General features: G+C 43.7%; 1 protein-coding gene and 1 pseudogene across 1 annotated transcript; one reads left to right on the top strand and one right to left on the bottom strand.

Moving 5' to 3' along the window:
* Positions 1–304: 304 nt before the first annotated feature.
* Positions 305–5,429, bottom strand: LOC144762732 (mediator of RNA polymerase II transcription subunit 28 pseudogene; annotated as a pseudogene).
* A 14,449-nt stretch (positions 5,430–19,878) lies between these two features.
* On the top strand, positions 19,879–20,919 carry LOC144761776 (trace amine-associated receptor 4-like). The gene has a single exon (XM_078647022.1). The coding sequence runs from the start codon at positions 19,879–19,881 to the stop codon at positions 20,917–20,919; it is 1,041 nt and encodes a 346-aa protein (XP_078503148.1).
* The last annotated feature ends 392 nt before the right edge of the window (positions 20,920–21,311 follow it).

Below are 21,311 nucleotides of genomic sequence, written 5' to 3'. Positions count from 1 at the left end.
GGTCAGGATTTCCCTCTCTGTACTTAGGGCCTGATTTAGACATTGGCAGACAGGTTCCTCTGTCTCAACAGTGACAGATATCCCATCTGCTGAAATGTAAATCCCATTATATTTACAAATACAAAGTGTTTATATAATAAGAACCACAACACTAGTAATATATAACATTTAAGAGATTATACAAATTCCTTCTGAATTCAAAATTACCTACTGCGGAATTCACAAAGTGAATAAGAAAAGCAACCAAAACATTCTTTCAGTGCTTCCCTAACAGACAAAAGCCTTATGCTGGTATTAGGAAAAATCATGTCTGTTTCAAAGGAGCTGCAATATCATCAGAGGCTTGTTCTAGATATGAGAACAATAAAAAAACAAAGAAAGTCAATCAATCAATCAATCAATACATTTGTAAAGCGTGCTACTCACCCGTGAGGGTCTCAAGGTGCTGAGGGGGGGTGCCTACTATTGCTCGAATAACCAGGTCTTGCGGTGTTTCCTGAAGGTGAGATGGTCTTGGGTCAGTCGTAGGTGTGTGGGGAGGGAGTTCCATGTCTTGGCTGCTAGGTAGGAGAACGATCTTCCTCCGGTGGTGGTTCTGCGAGTCCGTGGGACGCTGGCGAGGGCGAGGCTGGTGGAGTGGAGCTCGCAGGTGGGAGTGTAGAACGAGAGGCGGCTGTTGCGGTATTCGGGGCCCATGTTGTGGAGTGCTTTGTGTGCGTGGGTGAGCAGCCTGAACGTGATCCTCTTGCTGACGGGGAGCCAGTGCAGGTTTCTCAGGTGGGCGGATATGTGGCTGTGGCGAGGGATGTCGAGGATGAGTCGTGCGGAGGCGTTCTGTATGTGTGGAAGGCGTTTCTGAAGTTTGGCTGTGGATCCTGCGTACAGAGCGTTTCCGTAGTCCAGTCGGCTGGTGATGAGGGCCTGGGTGACCGTCTTTCTGGTTTCGGTGGGGATCCACCGGAAGATCTTTCGGAGCATGCGCAGGGTGTTGCAACATGAGGATGAGACTGCGTTGCTTGGTCATCGTGAGGGAGGAGTCCAGGATGAATCCCAGGTTTTGTGCGTGGTCTGTGGGTGTCGGTGCTGTGCCCAGCGTTGTGGGACACCAGGAGTCATCCCAGGAGGATGAGGACCTCCGTCTTGTCCGAGTTGAGCTTCAGATGGCTGTGCTTCATCCATTCTGCGACATCTTTCATTCCGTCCAGGAAGTTGGCTTTGGCGGTGAGAGGGTCTTTGGTGAGGGAGAGTATCAGTTGGGTGTCGTCGGCATAGGAGATGATGTTGATGTTGTGTTTGTATGCGATGGTGGCGAGGGGGCTCATGTAGATATTGAAGAAAGTTGGGCTGAGTGAGGAGCCCTGGGGTACGCTGCAGATGATCTTGGTGGCCTCGGAGCGGAAGGGAGGGAGGCGGACACTCTGGGTTCTGTCGGAGAGGAACGATGTGATCCAGTCCAGGGCCTTTCCTTGGATCCCAGTGTTGTAGAGGTGGGTTATTAGGGTGCAGTGGCACATGGTATCAAAGGCTGCCGAGAGGTCCAGGAGGATGAGAGCAGCTATCTCTCCGTTGTCCATCAGGGTCCTGATGTCATCGGTGGCTGTGATGAGGGCGGTCTCGTGCTGTGGTTTGCTCGAAATCCGGACTGGGATGGGTCGAGCGAGTTGTTTTCTTCGAGGAATGCAGTCAGCTGTTTATTTACGGTCTTCTCGATGACTTTAGCCGGGAAGGGGAGAAGAGAGATGTGGCGGGAGTTTTTGAGGTCTTTGAGGCCCGCTGTTGGTTTCTTCAGCAGTGCGTTGATTTCTGCGTGTTTCCAGCTTCCCGGGAAAGTGGCTGACGTGAAGGAGCTGTTAATGACGTTCTGGAAGTGGGGTGCGATGATGGTGTCGGCTTTGTTGAAGATATGATGAGGGCATGGGTCGGAGGGGGAGCCGGAGTGGATGGTGTTCATGACGCGGGTGGTGTCTTCAGTGTTGATGGGGGTCCATGCGCTGAGGCTGGTGGTGGGGGTCATTGGTTTGGTGGCTGGAGGCGGAGTCTGGGGTCCAAAGCTGTCGTGTATGGATGTATGACGTTACAACGCATACTTTTACCACGCATACCTTTACAACGTGGTATTTACAACGAATACCGTTACAACGCATAGCGCTTAGAGGTGCTGGATAGTGGTAAGTATAATTTTCTATTCCAACTCCAGTCCCCGTGGACACTAGTGAAGGTGTTGGATAGAAAATTAAACTTATTACTTACCCTAGAGCGCCACCCAGCGCAATGCGTTGTAATGGTATGCGTGGTAATACCTGCGTTGTAATGGTAGTGCGTTGTAAAATTTTTGTTGTAAACGTTGCGGTATACACCCGTTACAACGCATCTTTTACTCCGCACTACCATTACAACGCGACTTTTACTCCGCATACCATTACAACGCATTGCGCTGGGGGGCGCTCTAGGATAGGGAATAAGTATAATTTACTATCCAACACCTTCCCTAGGGTCCACGGGGACTGGAGTTAGAATAGTAAATTATACTTACCACTATCCAGCACCCCAAAGCGCTATGCGTTGTAATGGTATGCGTTGTAAAAGTCGCGTTGTAACGGTATGCGGAGTAAAAGTATGCGGAGTAACATGGTACATCCAAACGTTGCATACCGTCGTGTATATCTGCGATCTTGCGGTGGAAGAATGTGGTGAGGGAGTTGAAGAGGTCTTGCGACAGTGTGATGTCGTTGTTGCTGGTGCTGGGGTTGGAGAGCTCTTTGACGATGCTGAAGAGTTCCTTGCTGTTGTGGGCGTTGTTGTCCAGACGCTCTTTGAACGATGTCCTTTTGGTGGTGCGGATCATCTGGTGGTATTCGCGGGTGGCGCTCTTGAGGGCTGTGATGTTTTCTGCTGTTCGTTTGTTGCGCCAGGTTTTTTCCATGGTTAGGTTAGGTTTCTTTGCGATTTTGAGGGCGTCTGTGAACCATGCGGTTTTTCTGTTGCTAGTCTTGCCTGTGGGTTTCTTTAGAGGAGCGAGGTCATCGGCGCAGTTGGTGATCTACTGTGCGAGATTGTGTGCTGCGTCGTTGGCGTCGGGGGTGTCGACAGGTGAGTTCTGGCTTAGTGATGTGCTCAGTTGGTCTGCGGTGATTTTGCTCCAGCATCTGCGGGGGATCTGTAGCGTCTGGTGGTGGGAGGTGGTCTTCTTGAAGGTGAAGTGGATGCAGCTGTGGTCAGTCCAGTGTAGTCCGGTGGAGTGGCTGAAGGAGAAGTGGTTGCTGGCGGAGAAGATGGGGTCGAGCATGTGGCCGGCGAGGTGGGTCGATGTGTCTACCAGTTGCTTAAGTCCGAGGTTGGCGAGGTTGTCGAGCAGGGTGGTGGTGTTGTTGTCGTTGTTTTTCTCCAGGTGGAAGTTCAGGTCCCCTAGGAGGAGGTACTCTGGTGAGGCTAGGGCATGCGGGCAGATGAAGTCGGCGATGGTTTCGCTGAATTGTGTCCGTTGGCCCGGGGGTCTGAAGATGAGTGTTCCTCGGGGGGGATCTAGGGGTCGGTGTGGATCTGGAAGTGTAGGTGTTCGGCGGTGGTGAATGTGTCTTCGGCGTTGGTCGTGACGCTGATGGTGTTCCTGTAGATGATGCCAAATCCTCCTCCGGTTTGGTTGACGCGGTCCTTCCGGGTGATCTTGTAGCCGTCTGGGATGGCTAAGGCGATGTCGGGGGCCGAGGAGACGTTCATCCAGGTTTGCGTGAGGAAGGCGATGTCTGGTGCTGTGGTATCAAGGAGTTCTCAGAGTTCGACGGCGTGTTTGTGGGCGGAGCGGGTGTTGAGCAGGATGCACTTGAGGTGGTTGTTGTTGTTGCTGCTGTGTTCCGTGGGTGGGGTGCAGGTTTGGAGGCAAGTGAATTTGCAGGCTTGGCAGGTGAAGGGTCCATGGGTGCGCCGCGGGGTGGCTCGGCGGCAGGCGGCAGCTCGACCGGTGTTGAGTGCGGTGAGGGTAGCTGTCACGTACCTCAGTCAGGTGCCCTGGCATTGGCTGGGGCCAGGGGTTCTGGTGCTGGGCGCGGTCCAGGCACGGACGGGGGCAGACGGGCTTGCCTTCGGTCAAGGGTCGCTGTTTACACCGCGCAGTGGCCGCCTTAAGAGGGTAGAAGGGGAAGAGGGGACAGCTGGGAGGCGGGAGGCGGGAGGTCAGGACGGCCAATGGGCGCGCGGGGGGCGGGGCCGCACGGGAGTCAGCGGCGGGAAAGAAACAGGAGGGCAGCGACAGAAGGCAAGGCGGCAGGAACCAGGAGGCACAGGTGGAGCTAGCTGCAGCGGTGGGAAAGCGACCTACCCGGAGTAATAGAGGACTATATTACTACGGTAATAGAGGGCTATGTTTACATAACTAATAGGGTGTTTGGTAAATGACTGCTGTGTTATGAATAATATAAGTTAGTAATAAATGTTTTTGTACATTGTTTTTGTAATTTCGATTGAGTCGAAAATTACGTCCTGAAAAAGGGGAAAAAATAGAAATGGCTCACAAAAACACCGCTTCGATACACTTTTTCGTAACAAAAATTTTATTTGTAATAATTTGTATTATGTACTATGTCTTCTCTGTGAGGAGATATTTTTAATATATATTGATTGTTATGCTTTTGATTTCTCAAGAGTTGAAAAACCTTTTTAAATAAACAAATAATTTATTGTACATTTCCATTGTTAAGTTGTTTTTTATTCAAATTCACAGCAGATAAAATAATGTTTGTTTAAAATCTTTTAAATTGTTCTTTGAAAGTGACAAGAAACATAGCACATGATCCATTCCCAAGAATTTGTTTGCAAATTGGGCCCTCTTAACATACAATATAGTCTTGTGGTAAGGGACTTTCTTTGTTTTTCTGAGATCAATACCCATCCCTTCTCACTGAATCAGGGTATCTCCTTTCAATGTTGATCATTGTTCTAGATATGCCAAGGGTCCATCAGGCATCTCGTGTGTTTTTTGTGTTGCACTTTGATATCTTCTAGGTCCTGCTGCCAGTTTTGAAGTTTTGTCAGGTGTTTCCGAATCAACATTTCTTTATGGACCAATTTATTTGTTCATTCTGAAACATCTTCTTTATTAACTTGCTCGGGTTTCTGGACAGATAGCTGCAATCTTTTTTGTAAGAAAAAACATTCAGTCTGTCTTGTCCAAAACATTTTGAATACACTGATCTACACCTGTCCTAATTTCTTTTTCCTCAGTACCATTCATGCAGTCCTGGCTCACAAGTGAAGCAAAGCATGCCTCAAAAGATGCCTGCAGTTAATCTAATATCATATTTCCTGCGTTTCTAAAGGCTGGGTAGAGTGGACATTAGCCCAGCAGGATGCAGATGTTCTTATGGTACACTGGTGCCCTGAGCTGTAAACATTCAACTCAGTGATTCAACATGTTCTATCTGTATTATAGGCATGGCTAGCTTTTACTAGAAAAACGCTCTGACCAGTCTCACCCGCACCCATCCCTAGCACTGACTCACTAATATTTCAGCAGACGCAATATCTGTCACCATCCGCCGGATCTAAATCAGACCCCCAAGTCTCTTGCCTAAGTCTTTTCTACTTTTTCAAGGAGTCTTAATTCAGAAACATCCATAACAGCATTCTGTATTTTTTCTAACATTATCACCTTGGGAACACTGTGCTCCAAATACCTGTGACCTACACCGTGTATATTCTGTAAACATGTCAGCATGATGAAATACTTCTTAACCTATAAAGTGTATTATTTTGAGAGATGCTGTATTTTCTGTCTTGCACTTGTTGCTGGTTTTGTGTCACAGAAGTGTCATATCATGAGCCATTGAGCCTGTAGTCATAAAATGAATGGTAGGGCATGGGACCTTTTATTTGCTGGTTCCAATAGTTTAGATCTTGGCCCAGATTTACCAAAGTGTCACGTAATGCAGCGCAGTAGGCAAAAATGTTGTGTGGCATTGCATGCTGGTGCAGAATTTTGTTGCTGAGCACCACACACACACCTTTGTGCCATAGTGCAAGGGTATGTTTATGAACTTAGCACAGAGGAAGGTGTAGTGTCTTGTGTATCGAAGAGCGAAGGACCCCTATATATTCCCTAATGGACTCCTTAGTTAAGTAATGTCAGTGATTGTGTGTGGTTAATAAATTACATGAGTACGAGCCAGTTGCCAGTTACACTGTGAGAAATAAAGACGTGTACTACTGAGCACCGTGTGTGGCGTAATTCATTTACATGCTACCGGGCTCGGGAGGATGCTATAACTGGTGACGAGATGGGGATACGTGGACACTGCAAACCGAAGAGTTGAGATTGCTCTTCCAGAGAGTATCTGAAGTCCAGCAAACTACTTGTGCGTACCACGAACGCCTCAGTCAAAGTGAAGAATCGACGTTTGGCATATGTAGAGTTAAAGCACAACTCCAGCCAGTACAAAACCTTTAAAAAAATGAACACCCTACAGAAAGTTTAGGTTATTGTCGGTCAGAAATGTGCTGATACGACCAAGATGAGAGGTGCGATGCCAAAACTTAACACAGAGCCGTCAGTCATACAGTGCAGTGACGCTAAGGCAGTGACCACAAGGTACAGAAAGCCCAATAGGCGGCAGCACCCGGTTGCAATATGATGCTGCAAGGGGAAGCTGAGAAGCAAAGAGAAGCACTAAGAGGCAGAGATCAACTAGGTTTGAGAAAGTATGAAGATACCCCAAGGGCGGCACAAGAAACTGCACAAAAAACGAACATCTACTTACCCAACATCTAGAGTAAAAAAGTAATCCGACCTCAGCACCAGGAGCAGCCACCCAAGTGTAAGCATTACAAGGCTGCTGATACCTAAAAAGCCAACAAAAGAGGGTGGGTCAGAATAGTGCAACTTTTGAGTTGCTCCATGGCTGACAAAGAGAGCGCCCAAAATTATGGATAGAATGCTGAACACATCAATCAGTCACCCCCAGTCACAGATCTGGGTTTAATGCATCATTTATTTGCTCACCACAATAGTTTTGACCCATATTAAAATCAGCCTCGACCCTGCTTCCCGTGGGAACTGTGCCACAGGATTCAAGCTAGCATGGCTGATGAGGGGTGGTACCATTCCCAGGATGCTTGTTTCCGGTCCAGGGAGGACCTGGCCTGGCAAGTCGGACTTGGCTGTTCCCATGGGGAGCAGGGTTAAGACTGATATGCATATGGCTGGGTCCACACAGGGGTGATGTGCTGAGCAAAAAAACGATGGTTTAAACCCAGATCTTTGACTGAGGGTGAAGGTTTGATTTGTTCAGCATTCCGACCATCATTTGATGTTTTTGCTTACACTACATTAGGAGCACTACTAAAAGCCTGGGAAGGTCGGAATTGTTTCCAACCCCCCCTCACCTGCTGAATTGGTTAAGAAGGAGTTTTTGAGATTTGTTTCTGCTGCTAGAGAGCCAAAGGAACCAGAGAAACCACCTGTGAGAGTTTATATCATGACTAAGACATGTCAGTGTATTGGACTTTATCTCGCACAGGTCAATAACGTTTGGGAAAGATCAATTTTGACCAGGTTCCGACTGGGCTCTATCAGCTGCAATCTCTCTTTCCCTTTGGGACAGCACAATACCAATTGTATCCTTGCGTGCCTTTGTATGCCACTTCCCCTCAGAATTAACCCTTTAGATGTAGATTTGTGTTATCTATTTTAAAAGTCCAGGGCTTTCGGCAATGTAGGGCTGCATCTTATTATCTCTGTATGATGTCTCATCCTGTTGTGTGTTATTCTAATCGGGTCTTTTAAAAATGTTTTATTACATGGCGCAATTCTGTGAATTTTTAAATATTGTAATGTGTATGGTTTAATAATGTATTGATATTTTATCCTGTGTCTATGATGATGATTGATATTTTATAATTATATTTTTAATAATCAAATAAAGATGATGATGATGATATTTGCATTTACGTTTCATTGTAATCAGTGGTGCTGTAATAATTTTCGGAGTGGGGGGGCTGGCATCAATGTTACGTCACCGAAGTCATAGAGATTGTGCAAAAAATACAAAGAACAACTATTGCAAATTAGCCAAGTCTATTCAGCAAGAGAGTGGTAAGAGTGTGGTATGGTATGTAGCCCATGGTGCATTTTGGAGCACACTGTCACAAGCATATCACTAATGCCAGGTGTGGTAGTGCATTGTCATTTACAGACAGCACGTTTCAATTTAAATGGGAAATAAATCACACTAACATGCATTTACTGAGAAAAATAGAGAGTGCACAAATGATAATGTGTGGAAATATGATTTCACCAAATATTTAATATTTGCACAACACCAAATAGAGTTTCTTGATTTTCTTTAATCTAATGAATTCTTTGTTTTAATCACACTTCAGAATTTCATAAAATACAGAATTAAAATGGGTGCTTTCCTAAATGCTGATATGTTTTGAAATACTTGTACAGTTTTTTTACAGATATAAAATGTTATTGTGCTATAAAAGTTATAAAAAACTTACACCCAGCATTTCCTTTCACAATCCACTCTGTGAGTTCCAGTAATATTGTCAGATCGTTTGCTTCGCAAGATCCTCTAACTTTGCAGTCAGAAAAAGAAAAGTAAACATCATTCTCCATGCTGAAAGAATAAACAGTAATTTGTCACAAGACATAGTCTGAAATTTGACCTCTATCTTTGAAGGCATAGCAAATGGGACAAGATGAAATCTACATTCAAAGGCATATTTTTAACTCATTCACTTCCTGGACCCAAACATATTGATTTTGTTGGTGCTGCAGCACCCCCAGCACCCCTAGTTCCAGCGCCTATTATTGTAATGTGTGTGCTCCAATATTTCATATGCAGTTATCTAAAGGTAAAAGACCAGCAAACATTTTGACATAAGAATATTTTGTCCTTTTTAACCATCTTTGACTCTGCCCACACCTCCACACTCTGTCATTGCTCCCACTGCACTCAATTCACAGTGCTCTGCTGCCGGACTCACCTGTACAGTGCCAACCAGAAGTGAATGCCAGGGTGAGCCAGCTAAGATCATCTTCGACTTTTGGGCTGTACTGGGTTCACTGGGCAGCAGGCTGTGTTCTGGGATGATTGGAAGCTGAGGCTCCTTCCTGATAGGCCTGCTTGTGGCCATGGATGGAGTTCCTCTGTGAGCAGCACTGCATGCTGCTTTCTCACGCTGGGCAGGCTCTGGCTTCATTAGGACACTAATTATCATCCGAGTCACAATGCCATCAGTGCCGGTTGGAGGAGTCTAATGGTGGCAGTCTGGCCGGTACTGGTACGGATTCTTCGCAGAGTCCATCTTGCCTGTGCCCAGTGATCTAGTGATGAGAGGGACCACCCAATATATACATGTGACAGGAGGGTAGGTGAGGGCTCCAACATTTCGACTTTTAGGGCCTGATTATGACTTTGAAAGTGTGGGAGTGGGGCCGCCACACTCCCACACCGCCAAAGCCGTGTGAAGCCTGTCCACCAGATTACGAGTTTTCTTGTGTCTGGTAGGCAGTTCTCTGGATGTCCCCTGACCGTGCCTATGAAAAAGGCACCACAATTAAAGCATCAAAGACAGTTCCTGCAGACTGAGAGGCACATGTACACCCTACATGCACCCCCATTCACATGGGAAAAAGGGTGCCCTGTAGGGCCCCCTTTCTTTCCCCACCACCAGCATTTTCATTGCACGCTCACCACCATGGAAAGGGTGTCAGTGGGGAAAGTGGTAATATGCTTGATGGTGCCACAGCTGCACTGCCAAGCATATTGCCTCCACAGACCTCTGCACCACCGCCAAGGATCGCGGATTCCTAGCGATTGTGTCTGTTGCAGCAGTTTGATGATGGTCCGATCATCAAAGTTATAATTCAGCAGTCAGATCTCTGGTGCAGCGGTGACTGCCACAAACCCACGGGTTTGGCAGCTCTATGGACGACCAAACCCGCAATCTAGCCCTAAGTTAGCAACATCCAGTCTCTTAGGCCACCTGTCCAGGGGCTCTAGAGGTAAGCAATGGCAAAAGGAAACTAGGTTTGGCTGCTGCTGAAAACATCCTGCATTGCACCCACAGCCCAGCCCAGCAGCATGACCAGAAAACAAGGTCACATGGTACCACACTGACTGGGTGGGTGTGGCAGAGCAGTAAAACAAAGATATGCCTGCCACCTGGGTCAACCGCAAGGCATCACATGCCGGAAAACAAGAAGGTGCCAGATCCCTAGATAAGTCTTGGTATGCATCTCCCATGTTTATTGTTGTTTTCACTCACTGACACCAGGTCCATGTGGCCCAGCATTGCCGGGCCTGTCCGCTATTTATTTATTTATTGACTGCAGACTGGAAACGCGGAAGAAGCAGTTGGAGTTTACCCTTAGCAGCCACTTACCAGACCAACTATGCTCACCCCTTCTTGCCTAGCTGAGTTAGTGAGGAGCTCATGATGAATAATTGCAACTGGAGATGCAGCCTGCAGTGCAGTGTTATATGAATGGAGTACCTCACTGCACATAATCATGTATGTCCCCAGGAGCTGTAATATGAATGACTAATGCATTTTAGTGTTGTAATGTGGACACAAACCCTACATTTCGTTAGTCTAACCCCTGATGTGTGGTACTTAACAGGACTGCCCCCTAAGGCACTCATAATTAGCCCATTTGTCTAGAAGAGGAAGTACCAGTCATTGCCTCAGTCTTTGGCTCAGAAATATTCTTCTGGTGAGCAATGAACTCCCTTTTCACAGATTCAAAAGTGTGTTTCTGTTGGATCGTTTGTGCAAAGTGTGGAATGGAAGCACTCACAACTTTTAAAAGCTAAATTCCCCATCCGTCCTAACAGCTCACTGGATAGCATCTTTGACTGCCAAAGTTAATTATGTATGTGAATACCCTTCCCTTTGGGAAGCTCAAGGTTGAGGGGTAGGCACATGTGTTCTTTTTGCCCTGTCCGTGAAAAAGAAGATAACAAGCACTTAGAATGGAGTGCAAGTGTGATCAAATCTTCAATAAATAGCTTGACTCTCATACCGTCTCGTCTGCCCATTTTGCTTCCCCACAAAGCATATGTTGTTTCATCTAGAGCACCTTGAGCACTAACTGCAGCAACAGTGATTATCATTTGGGCACTGTGTCATTGAGGTTTTCACTTCCTCTGCCATTCTTGTAGCTTTCTTCTGAAATACATCCACCTGCATGAGGACCTCATCAAAATCTTGATGACGTCCTCATGCAGCAGGTTAATATCTATAAAACACTACGTCAATATTCTGTTCCATGGCAGTACTTGAGTCTCATGTGACTGGCAACACAGTCAAGATGAGGAAACTGGACTCTCACCATGCCTGTGGGGCCTTTTGGAGGTAGGTTCTGGTGATTGTGCAGTGCTATTATTGTGAAGAAAGGTTATTTATTTAGCTTGTGTTGCTGCTGCAAGAAGTTTTTGTGGTGCTTTTATTGTTCCTTAATTTTCCTCAGTTATGTGGGCAGTAACTATACAATAAAGAGTGTTTTTGTCAACTCTGAATGACTAAGAATGTTGGTACTCAACCTTTAATTCCAGGATTTCCACAGTGAAGCCATATAAATGAGAGCTAAACATCCCTTGTATTAATATAATGCATCCAAACTAGTCAGTTTCAGATTCAGGACCTTATAGTTACATTTGCTTGCAGAGCTCCTCGCCAGTTATGACCCAATAGTCAACAGAGGATTTAGGATTAAAGACAAAGCTCTGCACTCCAGCAGAAGATGAGAGGGAGATTAATGGGCCTGGCAGGAGGCCCATATCATCCTGTAGATCTTAGAAGCATAGTTTTAAGGTGGCCCTTCTCCGGAGGGAGAAACACATGGAATATACCAAGGCTGAGGCACTATTGATCGAAACGGAAAACAAAGAAAGGGTGAAGTTGCAACCTTCAAAAGGCATACGAGCCCTTGGACTTATGCTGCCTATGAAGGGACCTTGGGCACTAAATTAGGGCCCCACATAGTCCCTTCAACCTGTTTTCCTCCTTAGAGCATTCTCAATTCCTTCTGTAAATCTGCAGTAGTGTCCTAATTGTCATCATTAGGGCACTGGGCAGAGGCAAGATGGACTCTGCCAAGAATCAGTCCCCAAGTCTATGTCTCTCGGTGGGTCCACTAGATCGTTTTCATTTTGCCCTTCTTAATATGATTGCGATCTACTGGTATAAGGTAAAGTTTGAGCACTCGACTTTCAGAGCAGGATGAGTATGTCAGCAGACACAGATAGTTTCTCAGATCACGTGGGCACAGAGTCACTGGCATACTCATTTAAAGGGTGGCTTGCATTCCCTCCGCAGGACTGTAGGATAAACCCATGGTCCTGGGCACAGCAAACAGATCGGCAAACCAAACACTGTGCCTCCAAGCCTGGGACAGCTGCACACGTGGTGGGTTCATTGTGTAGAAGGGGGAAGTCAGAAAAATGTGAATAGGTTTCATGAAATGGCTGGGCCATCCTTCTAAGTAGCCAACCAATGTGTGACAGAACACCTTCAAGAGTTGTCAATCAGCATTAAGGCAAACTAAACAATTAATGGACGGAACGCTGGTCAATGCAAGCATTCACCACTAGTCACAAGGATCTGGGTTTAATCCATCATTCTTTTGCTCACCACACCACCCCGGTTTGGACCTAGCCATAAGCAAATCAGTTTTGACCCTGTTCCTTGTGGGAACAGTCTAGCCCGAACTGCCAAGCCAGGTCCTCTCTGGACCGGAAACAAGCAACCCGGGACCGGTTTCAGAGCATCACCCTTCATCAGCCAGGCTATTTTGAATCCAGTGGTGTAGTGAGCATGGACCCACATCTGGGCATACCCTTCCCACTTAGGGCAACATATGCAAAAGAAACAATTGATGGACAGAATGCTGGACAATGCAAGCATTCACCCCCAGTCACAAGGATCTGGATTAAATCCATCATTCTTTTGCTCACCACACCACCCCAGTTTGGACACAGCCATATGCAAATAAGTCTTGACCCTGTTCCTTGTGGGAACAGTTCAGCCTGAACTGCCCAGCCAGGCCCTCCCTGGACTGGAAACAAGCATCCTGGGACCGGTTTAAGGGCATCACCCTTCATCAGCCAGGCTAGCTTGAATCGAGTGGTGAAATGAGCACAGGACCCCCTGTCCGTGCATACCCTTCCCACTTAGGGCAACATATGCAAAAGAATCAATTGATGGACAGAATGCTGGACAATGCAAGCATTCACCCCCAGTCACAAGGATCTGGATTAAATCCATCATTCTTTTGTTCACCACACCACCCAGTTTGGGCTCAGCCATATGCAAATCAGTCTTGACCTTGTTCCTTGTCGGAACAGTCTAGTCAGAACTGCCCAGCCAGGTCCTCCCTGGACTGGAAACAAGCATCCTGGGACCAGTTTCAGGGCATCACCCTTCATCAGCCAGGCTAGCTTGAATCCAGTGGTGGACTGAGCACAGGACCCACGTCCGGGCATGCCCTTCCCACTTAGGGCAACATATGCAAAAGAAACAATTGATGGACGGAAAGCTGGACAATGCAAGCATTTACCCCCAGTCACAAGGATCTCGGTTAAATCCATAATTCTTTTGCTCACCACACCACCCCAGTTTGGACCCAGCCATATGTAAACCAGTCTCGACCCTGTCCTTGTGGGAATTGTCCAGCCCGGACTGCCAAGCCAGGTCCTCCCTGGACCAGAAACAAGCATCCTGGTAGCAGCTTCAGGGCATCACCCTTCATCAGCCAGGCTAGCTTGAATACAGTGGTATAGTGGGCATGGGACCCACGTCTGGGCATAAATTTCCCACTTAGGGCGACATATGCAAAAGAAACAAATTAAGGCATCAATGGTTGTGATGAATGGGATCTCTCCCGAATCACGTTTATGTTGATTTGCACACAAGCCACACGCCAATTCTGAGAATAATTCATAACAAGGATATACAGAACTAATAGCAGATAAATGCTGTCTCTCTGTTGTAATATTGAAAAATAATACACTTAGAAAATTGATCTGATGTGCTTTAATAGGTTAATAAAATGCTAAGAAACTACGCAGAAGAAACCCCAAATTTTCTTACAAAGTAAAGGAGGTAAACTGTGTTCATAACAACTTATAATCGTTTTATGCTACTTCTTTTAATGAGAGGTAGACACACCACCCATAGTCATGCCCAGCTACTCAGTGTTGTAATGAAACCTAAGGGGCCACCCTGCAAGGTATGGTAAGATGGATCCTCTACTGCAGGGGATGGGGGAGCATCTGTTACGCCCCTGAATGGAACTGCACTGAAGAGGCCGAGCTAAATCTTCAGTCCCTCAAAGTGACAAGGTAAACATCTCCCCTGCCATACCTGTCATTCTCATTCTGCCTCTTATATCATCCATTCTCATTCTCATTCTCTTTTTCTGTTTTACTTCTCTCCCCTTTGACTTCTATCTGTGCTTGTCTTTCTTCTCCCCCTTCCTTATTTCACCGGTCTTCTTATCTCATACTTTCTCCCCTGACTCTGTACCTACCACGTATTCACCTATCTCTCCAAGCTGTCACTTTCTTTATCACCTCTACCACAGTAATATCCTCTCTCTTCCACTGGTCATCTTCCCCCTTTCTCTTGTCTGTTACACTTTCACCTCTGCTGTACTCCTCACTTTAGATCTAACACAAACATACACACATCTATTTAAAACTTTCTACTCGTACACACTGGTCTGTCTGTGATGTCACCTGCTCTTATCTTCCACTGGTGGTCTTTCCCATTTCTCATGTCTAGTCTCTCACTTTGCTCATCTGTCTCACCTTGTTTCCCACCTGCCACTTTATAACCTCTCTCTCTCCTATCTCTACTGTTTCCGATCTCCCTCTTGCTACCATGTCTTTTAAAAACCTCCGCCCTCCCTTGCTCTTTCAGTATCTCTGTATTGTTCTCTCCCGCTTATCTTCCTTGTTTATCATCACTAGTTGACGATCATCATTTGTCACCTCACATGCTCATAGACAGAGAGGATCACAGAGTTACTGTTTTGTCATTTCTGTCTATTTTGCAACAATGAAACACAATTTTTGCAACTTTGTTGCTTTCTACTTAATTCATAGGACATCGCACAAAGCAGGCCACAGCCAGACAGCAGTTGGCACTGTTCATCATTTGGCCACATAGTACTGTATCTGGAGGTGTTTGGACAAAATATTGAGTTGTCAATATTGAGAGACAGAAAAAAATTGAAATAAAATATTGTGATACAAAAATATTGTGATGCAAGTATATTGTTATCAAGAATATCGTTTTTTCAAGTTAGTAATATTGTTTTTAAGAATATATTTCTTTTTAATATCGTTTTCAGTAATGTAGTTGTAAAAATATTGTCCTTTAATTATTTTAATGTGTTTTAGTTCATATATTAGTTTGTGTATTACTATTGTTTGTATAATTGTTAATTATTTTTAATTTTATTTTTAAATGCCGTTTGTAATTTTAAGTGATTTACAATTTTTTACTTAATTGTTAATAGTAATTTATAGTGTCATAGTGGGTTCTTTGGTTTGTAGGGGGATATGATGGGAAGTTTATTAAGTAATAATAAATGAATACTTAATAATTTGTAAATAATTATGTAAGTGGTAATAATGATGTACATTTTGCGATGCTGATTTGTTTTAGTTTTATTTTAGGTGTGGGTTGCCAGGTTTTTAGGGCTATAGGGTATTAAGTTAACTAACTATTAATAAATTAACAGGAAATTATTATTTTAGAATTAATTATTTAATTGATTATTGATTATGTACATTAAGTAATATGTATATATTTTAGTTATACTTCAGAGGTGGCTTGCTGTGTTTCTAGGGGCATAGGGCCCAGAGTAAATTACATTATAATTAGTTAACAATTAATTTTTGAATAATTACTTAATTTATCAACTATGTAAATTGTGCTATACATATTCATTTCAGGCTTATTTTAGAAGTGGGTTGCTAGGTTTGTAGACACATATGGTGAAAAGATAATTAGGTAATAATTAAATAACAATTGTTTAATGCTAAATATTCATTTAATTGATTATTGATTATGTACATTGTTTAATTGTTTTATTTTTTTATAAATATATGTATACATATATATAGATTTCAATGTTAATTAATTATGTTTTTATTAAAAGTTGTTTTCTAAATGAATATGGTTATTCAAATATGTAATGTGTTTGAAGTGAAGTACTCTCTATACTGTTGCTTAAAATTGGGGGGGGGGGGGAGAATAGTAAATCTAACCCCACCAATGTCCAATCTTTTCCCTACTTTTGCACAGACTGCAGATACAATAGTAATTTTTACCACTCCTACTGTTGTGCTTTTTGGAGTGGGAATAGTAATTTAAACCCTTCCAAAGTCCAACACTTTTCCTTCTGTTACACTCACTGGAGTAGGAACAGTAAATAAAACCCTTCCAAGTCTAACTCTTTTGCTACTGTTGTTTAGACTGGAGTGGGAATAATAAATGTAATCCCTCTGAAGTCCAACACTTTCCCTACTTAAACCTATCTAGGCCTCCAAGGAAGGGAAAACCCAGAAGCCAAACTTGTGATTCTCAGCCACTTCAAGAGATAAAAGTTTCAAGGGAGGCAGCCCTGGAAAACATAGGAGTCAGAAAAAGACAAGATCTAATTTGACATCTGCAACTGTTAAAATGCTAGAACTACAGGATTTGAAGTCAGCACACCAGAGGACCATGACTAAAACAGCATAAATAAAGAAAACCTGCTTAAAACTAAAACTGAAGAATAAAACAGTGAATATTCAAAAAGTATGCTAATAACATTACTTATTGAAATTGGTAAATAGCATTTAAAATTACACTATAGCTTCCTTTGAACAGGCAAATCAAATGAAGATTAAGCAAAATCATTGTTTTTCAAAATACTTAAATAAGTGTGCACTGCCAAAATATTTTGTTTTGATGACAGTAATCAAAGATGCCCATTTGTCTTTCTAGCATTGTGTTGACGTAACGCTAGCCGATTTCTTTTTTAATGCAAACTCAGAGAGCTCAAAGGTAGATCCGGAAAAGTTCTGTGGCTCTTGCCTAAAGGCATCTGGAATGCTCTGCAAGATAAAATGCCAGCCCAGTGTTTACGTTTCAGTATGACAAGAACTTTCAAGGCATGCAAGAGAGACTATAAACTGGTAGCACCTTGAATAGCTTATTTTTTACTAGGGGACATATCATCAACAACCGGCGATAATTATCGCTAAGCGCACTTAGCACTAGGATAATTATCACTGGCTATCGCTTGTTTTTATCGCGGAGATAGCGCGCTATCAGCGAAGCTTGTCTCCAAAGCGATAAAAATAACCGAGTTAGCTGCCAAATGTGCAATTTTCGCTGGGATTCCTGAGATAATCGCACAACGTTTGGCGCTACGTTGTTATTGCACGGCATGCCTAACCATGATATCCACCTTCCATTGGATTTCATGGCTAAGTCAAACTAAAAGCAGGCGTAAGGAAAGTAGCGATAACCACCGTTAGCGCTACTTTTCTTATAGCTATGCTTGTTAGCATGCCAATTGATCATTGGAGAAATGTCGGTTATGAACATTTCTCCAGTTATTTTAAAAAGGAACGCCCACTTTACATCTCATTAGAGATGCAAAGGGAAGTGTAGTGAAAAAGGGTGCTAACATGCAATTTTGAATGTTAGCACCCTGTTGTTGACAGGGCGATAGCTTTATCTCTGCTTTTTTGGCTTTAAAAAATCAGAGATAAAGCCCTTGCTGATATGCCCCTAGGTGTGCAGGAAAGGTTCTGGCTGAGCAACTCTAGGTAGTTACAAAGGGTGCCAATATTTGGGGGAGTGCCAGATCATCAGCAGCAAGTGACCTAGCTAACCCAGGCAAAGATGTTCCTTGACCCAAGCATGACATAGCTTGTTATGGAGCAGAAGTTCCCTCTGAATTTAACAGTTCAGCAGCACAAACCATACCCATGGGCCAAACACAAATAGGTGAAATCCGACAAGATAATGAAAACCTAAACACAATTTATTCAAATTCTGGCCTGTCTGGGTGACTATGTTGGATGGGTGTAGTCGTAACAGAACAATTTTAGATTTTTCCAGTAAAATTATAAAGTGGTTTAGGGTTGTGATGCTGGGAAGGGGCAGAGTTCGGTCCAGAATGAATTATCCTGGGCAGCGAAAACATTTACTCATCACCTTTTCCTGTAAATCTCTTGTGGGGGAATTTAAGCATTTGGAAATTGTCTGGTTAGAGGATTTATTTTTTTGTCACTGGGTTTCTTCATTGCAGAGGTATGCCAGAAGGTGGCATGTTTTTAATGGATTGGCATACTACTTGAATGTAACCCTTGCCCTCACTTCTACCAAGGGAGACATCGCCCATAAGAAGCAATGGGTTCCCTTTTCAAAAGCCCAATGATGAGTTAGCCTGCATTTATAAGAACGTTTGCCCTGGGATGTTGGTGAAAGTAGAGCATTGGTCTTAGATCAAGAATGCAGTGACATGGGGTGCAAGTTCCTGGGTTTTAGACAGGAGGACACATCAAGGATGGGGACAGACACCTTAGCTGCAGGAGATTGGGGTGCATGTGGCATATAAGATTTGGTGGTACAGGTCCAGAGAATCAGATACATAACTCTGGAGGATGCTGTATGAGAGACCCCCACCCAATTAGCACATTGGCATGGTGGATTCAGATGTGACAACTCTCACAAGACACACTGCAGGGCAGAGGCGGAAGGTGTCATGCTCTTAATTCTGGAGGCCTGGGGTTGGGGCAAACAGGGAATGTCACAGTAGTACACTGTCCAGTCTGTTCAATGCACGACCCAACACATCTGATACTGCAAAGTTACACAACAGAAGAGGTCTGGCGTGCTTCGGATATACTGTATAAATCACGTCACATACAGCTGCCTGTGCCAGTGGCTTTTTTGCTACCCCACATCCCTCAGCAGTAATTGAAAATTTGTTTGTGCTTTGTGTTGTGTTGCGTATTTGTTTTGTGAATTTGTGTAATCCCAATTTATTTGTTGACCTGACTCGTTGAGTTCAACAGGATTACTCCTTCCTGTGCAAACACTCTCAGACACTTTAAACATGCCTATTTCAAAGAGAAATACTCTGATAAAACAGATTCCATTGATTTAAGGCTGTAAAGGAATGAGTATGAGTACTATAAAAAGATACAATAAATCCACAACGTTTTCAATTTTGTCCTGCAAAATTTGCGAATCTATGCCACAATATCCTGGGGTCTGGTTACTACAGAGCCTGTTAAGACTTGTGTTCCCACCCCGACATCTATTATAGAACCAGAAAGGCTGAACACTTGGCCCTTTAAGAAGATATTTGCATCATGTGAATAACATAAAAATAAATCAAATTCTGGTGTTGGTTGACAATCCAAGTAGATTTTTTAAAGAAGCATTGTGTGTTGTCTAAAGCATATGTGGTCAGTATTGGTGGTTTACAATCATGTTGATAGGGTCATACATATGTTTAAGTGACATAGTTGAAATGGAGCTGCTGGGCATTACTATGAGGGCATTGGCTATCTTTCTTCAAATGAATTGGCAGAGAAATACTGTGAGTTTTCCACAGTTTATTTGGGCTAATAATCACACACCGTCCCAGGTATGGATCTAATACCATCAATTTGCTTTCAGTGTGTAGAGCAAATAAAATTGCTGGAATTGTGCCACAGTATTTTGAAACAGTGGCCTAGGTTAAATCTAAACAGTTTTAGTACCGACTAAAGTGAATGTAACAAAGTAATTGACTGTGACAACAACCTAAGCATATTTGTTTTTATTACTAGAAATGAGAAGAAGCAATTTCATTGGCTGTTGGAAATGAATTCATCGTACCTCCAAGGCCCGCAAGCAGTGCTCTACTGCTACGAGCATAGCAACACTTCCTGTCTCAGGGAAAACAGATCCGAAGCCAATCTCTCAGCGATGTACATCTTCATGGTGGGGTCAATAATACTCACAGTTGGAGGAAACATGGTTGTCATTATTTCAATCTCTCATTTCAAGCAGCTTCACTCGCCAACAAATTTCTTGATCCTTTCATTGGCCACCACGGATTTCCTGCTGGGTCTTGTCGTGATGCCCTTCAGCATGGTCAGATCCATCGAGTCCTGCTGGTACTTTGGGGACCTCTTCTGTACCCTGCACACCTGCTGTGATATTATGCTCTGTACAGCATCTATATTTCACCTCTGCTTTATTTCCATTGATCGCTATTATGCTGTGTGCCACCCTTTGCAATACATGACAAAAATAACAATTCCTGTTATTGAGGGATTTGTCTTTATTAGCTGGACAGCTCCATTCATCTTTGCTTTTGGTCTTGTGTTATCTGAAATTCATGTTGATGGAATAGAAGAGTATATACAATCAATCACCTGCACTGGGTTTTGTTTTCTCATTTTTAATAAGATCTGGGGATTGATAAGTTCTTTGATAGCCTTTTTCATTCCAGGCACTGTGATGGTAGGTATTTATATGCACATTTTTACAGTAGCAAAACTTCAAGCCAAAAAAATAGATGCAATTGCACACAGACCAAGGCACACGTCCAAAGAACACAAGGTGCCTCTGAAAAAAGAAAGCAAAGCAGCAAAAACATTAAGTATAGTAATGGGGGTATTTATATTAAGCTGGCTGCCTTTTTTCATCCTCACCATAGCAGACCCTTTCCTGAACTTCTCAACGCCTGTAGACGTATATAATGCTGCCTTGTGGATGGGATACTTTAATTCTACATTCAACCCAATCATTTACGGATTGTTCTATGCTTGGTTTCGTAAGGCGTTCAAAATTATCATGACAGGACACATTTTTTCTCCAGGTTCTTCCACAGTAAGCCTGTTCTCTCACAATAACTAGGTAACAACAAAAAGGTTTGCTATGGCAAAAGATGTGCCCTACTTATTATATAATTCATTAGTAAAAAATGGCTCTAGGAACAGAAACTCTAAGAACAATCAAACATCTATAAGACACTTTTCTCAATTTATTTAGTGACAGGATCTTCTCAAAGATGTTACTGATCAGCTACTGTTCAAAAAAATGACAGCAAACCATGCAGCAATTATTCAACAACTGAATCAGCAGAAAATAAACTTCTACATGAAAGGGCTCCAGTATTGTTGAGTATACAATAAACTTCTAGGGAATCGCACATTGACCAGGAAAGGGCGTACAGATGCCTTCAAGGAGAAAAACTTAAATCCTTGCTTCCATTGTGTCTGTTGAGAGGGTTATGCCAATAGGTCTTG

The sequence above is a fragment of the Lissotriton helveticus genome, chromosome 6, assembly GCF_964261635.1.
Source record: "Lissotriton helveticus chromosome 6, aLisHel1.1, whole genome shotgun sequence".
Taxonomy (NCBI): domain Eukaryota; kingdom Metazoa; phylum Chordata; class Amphibia; order Caudata; family Salamandridae; genus Lissotriton; species Lissotriton helveticus.
This window is presented reverse-complemented; position numbering and strand designations above follow the sequence as displayed.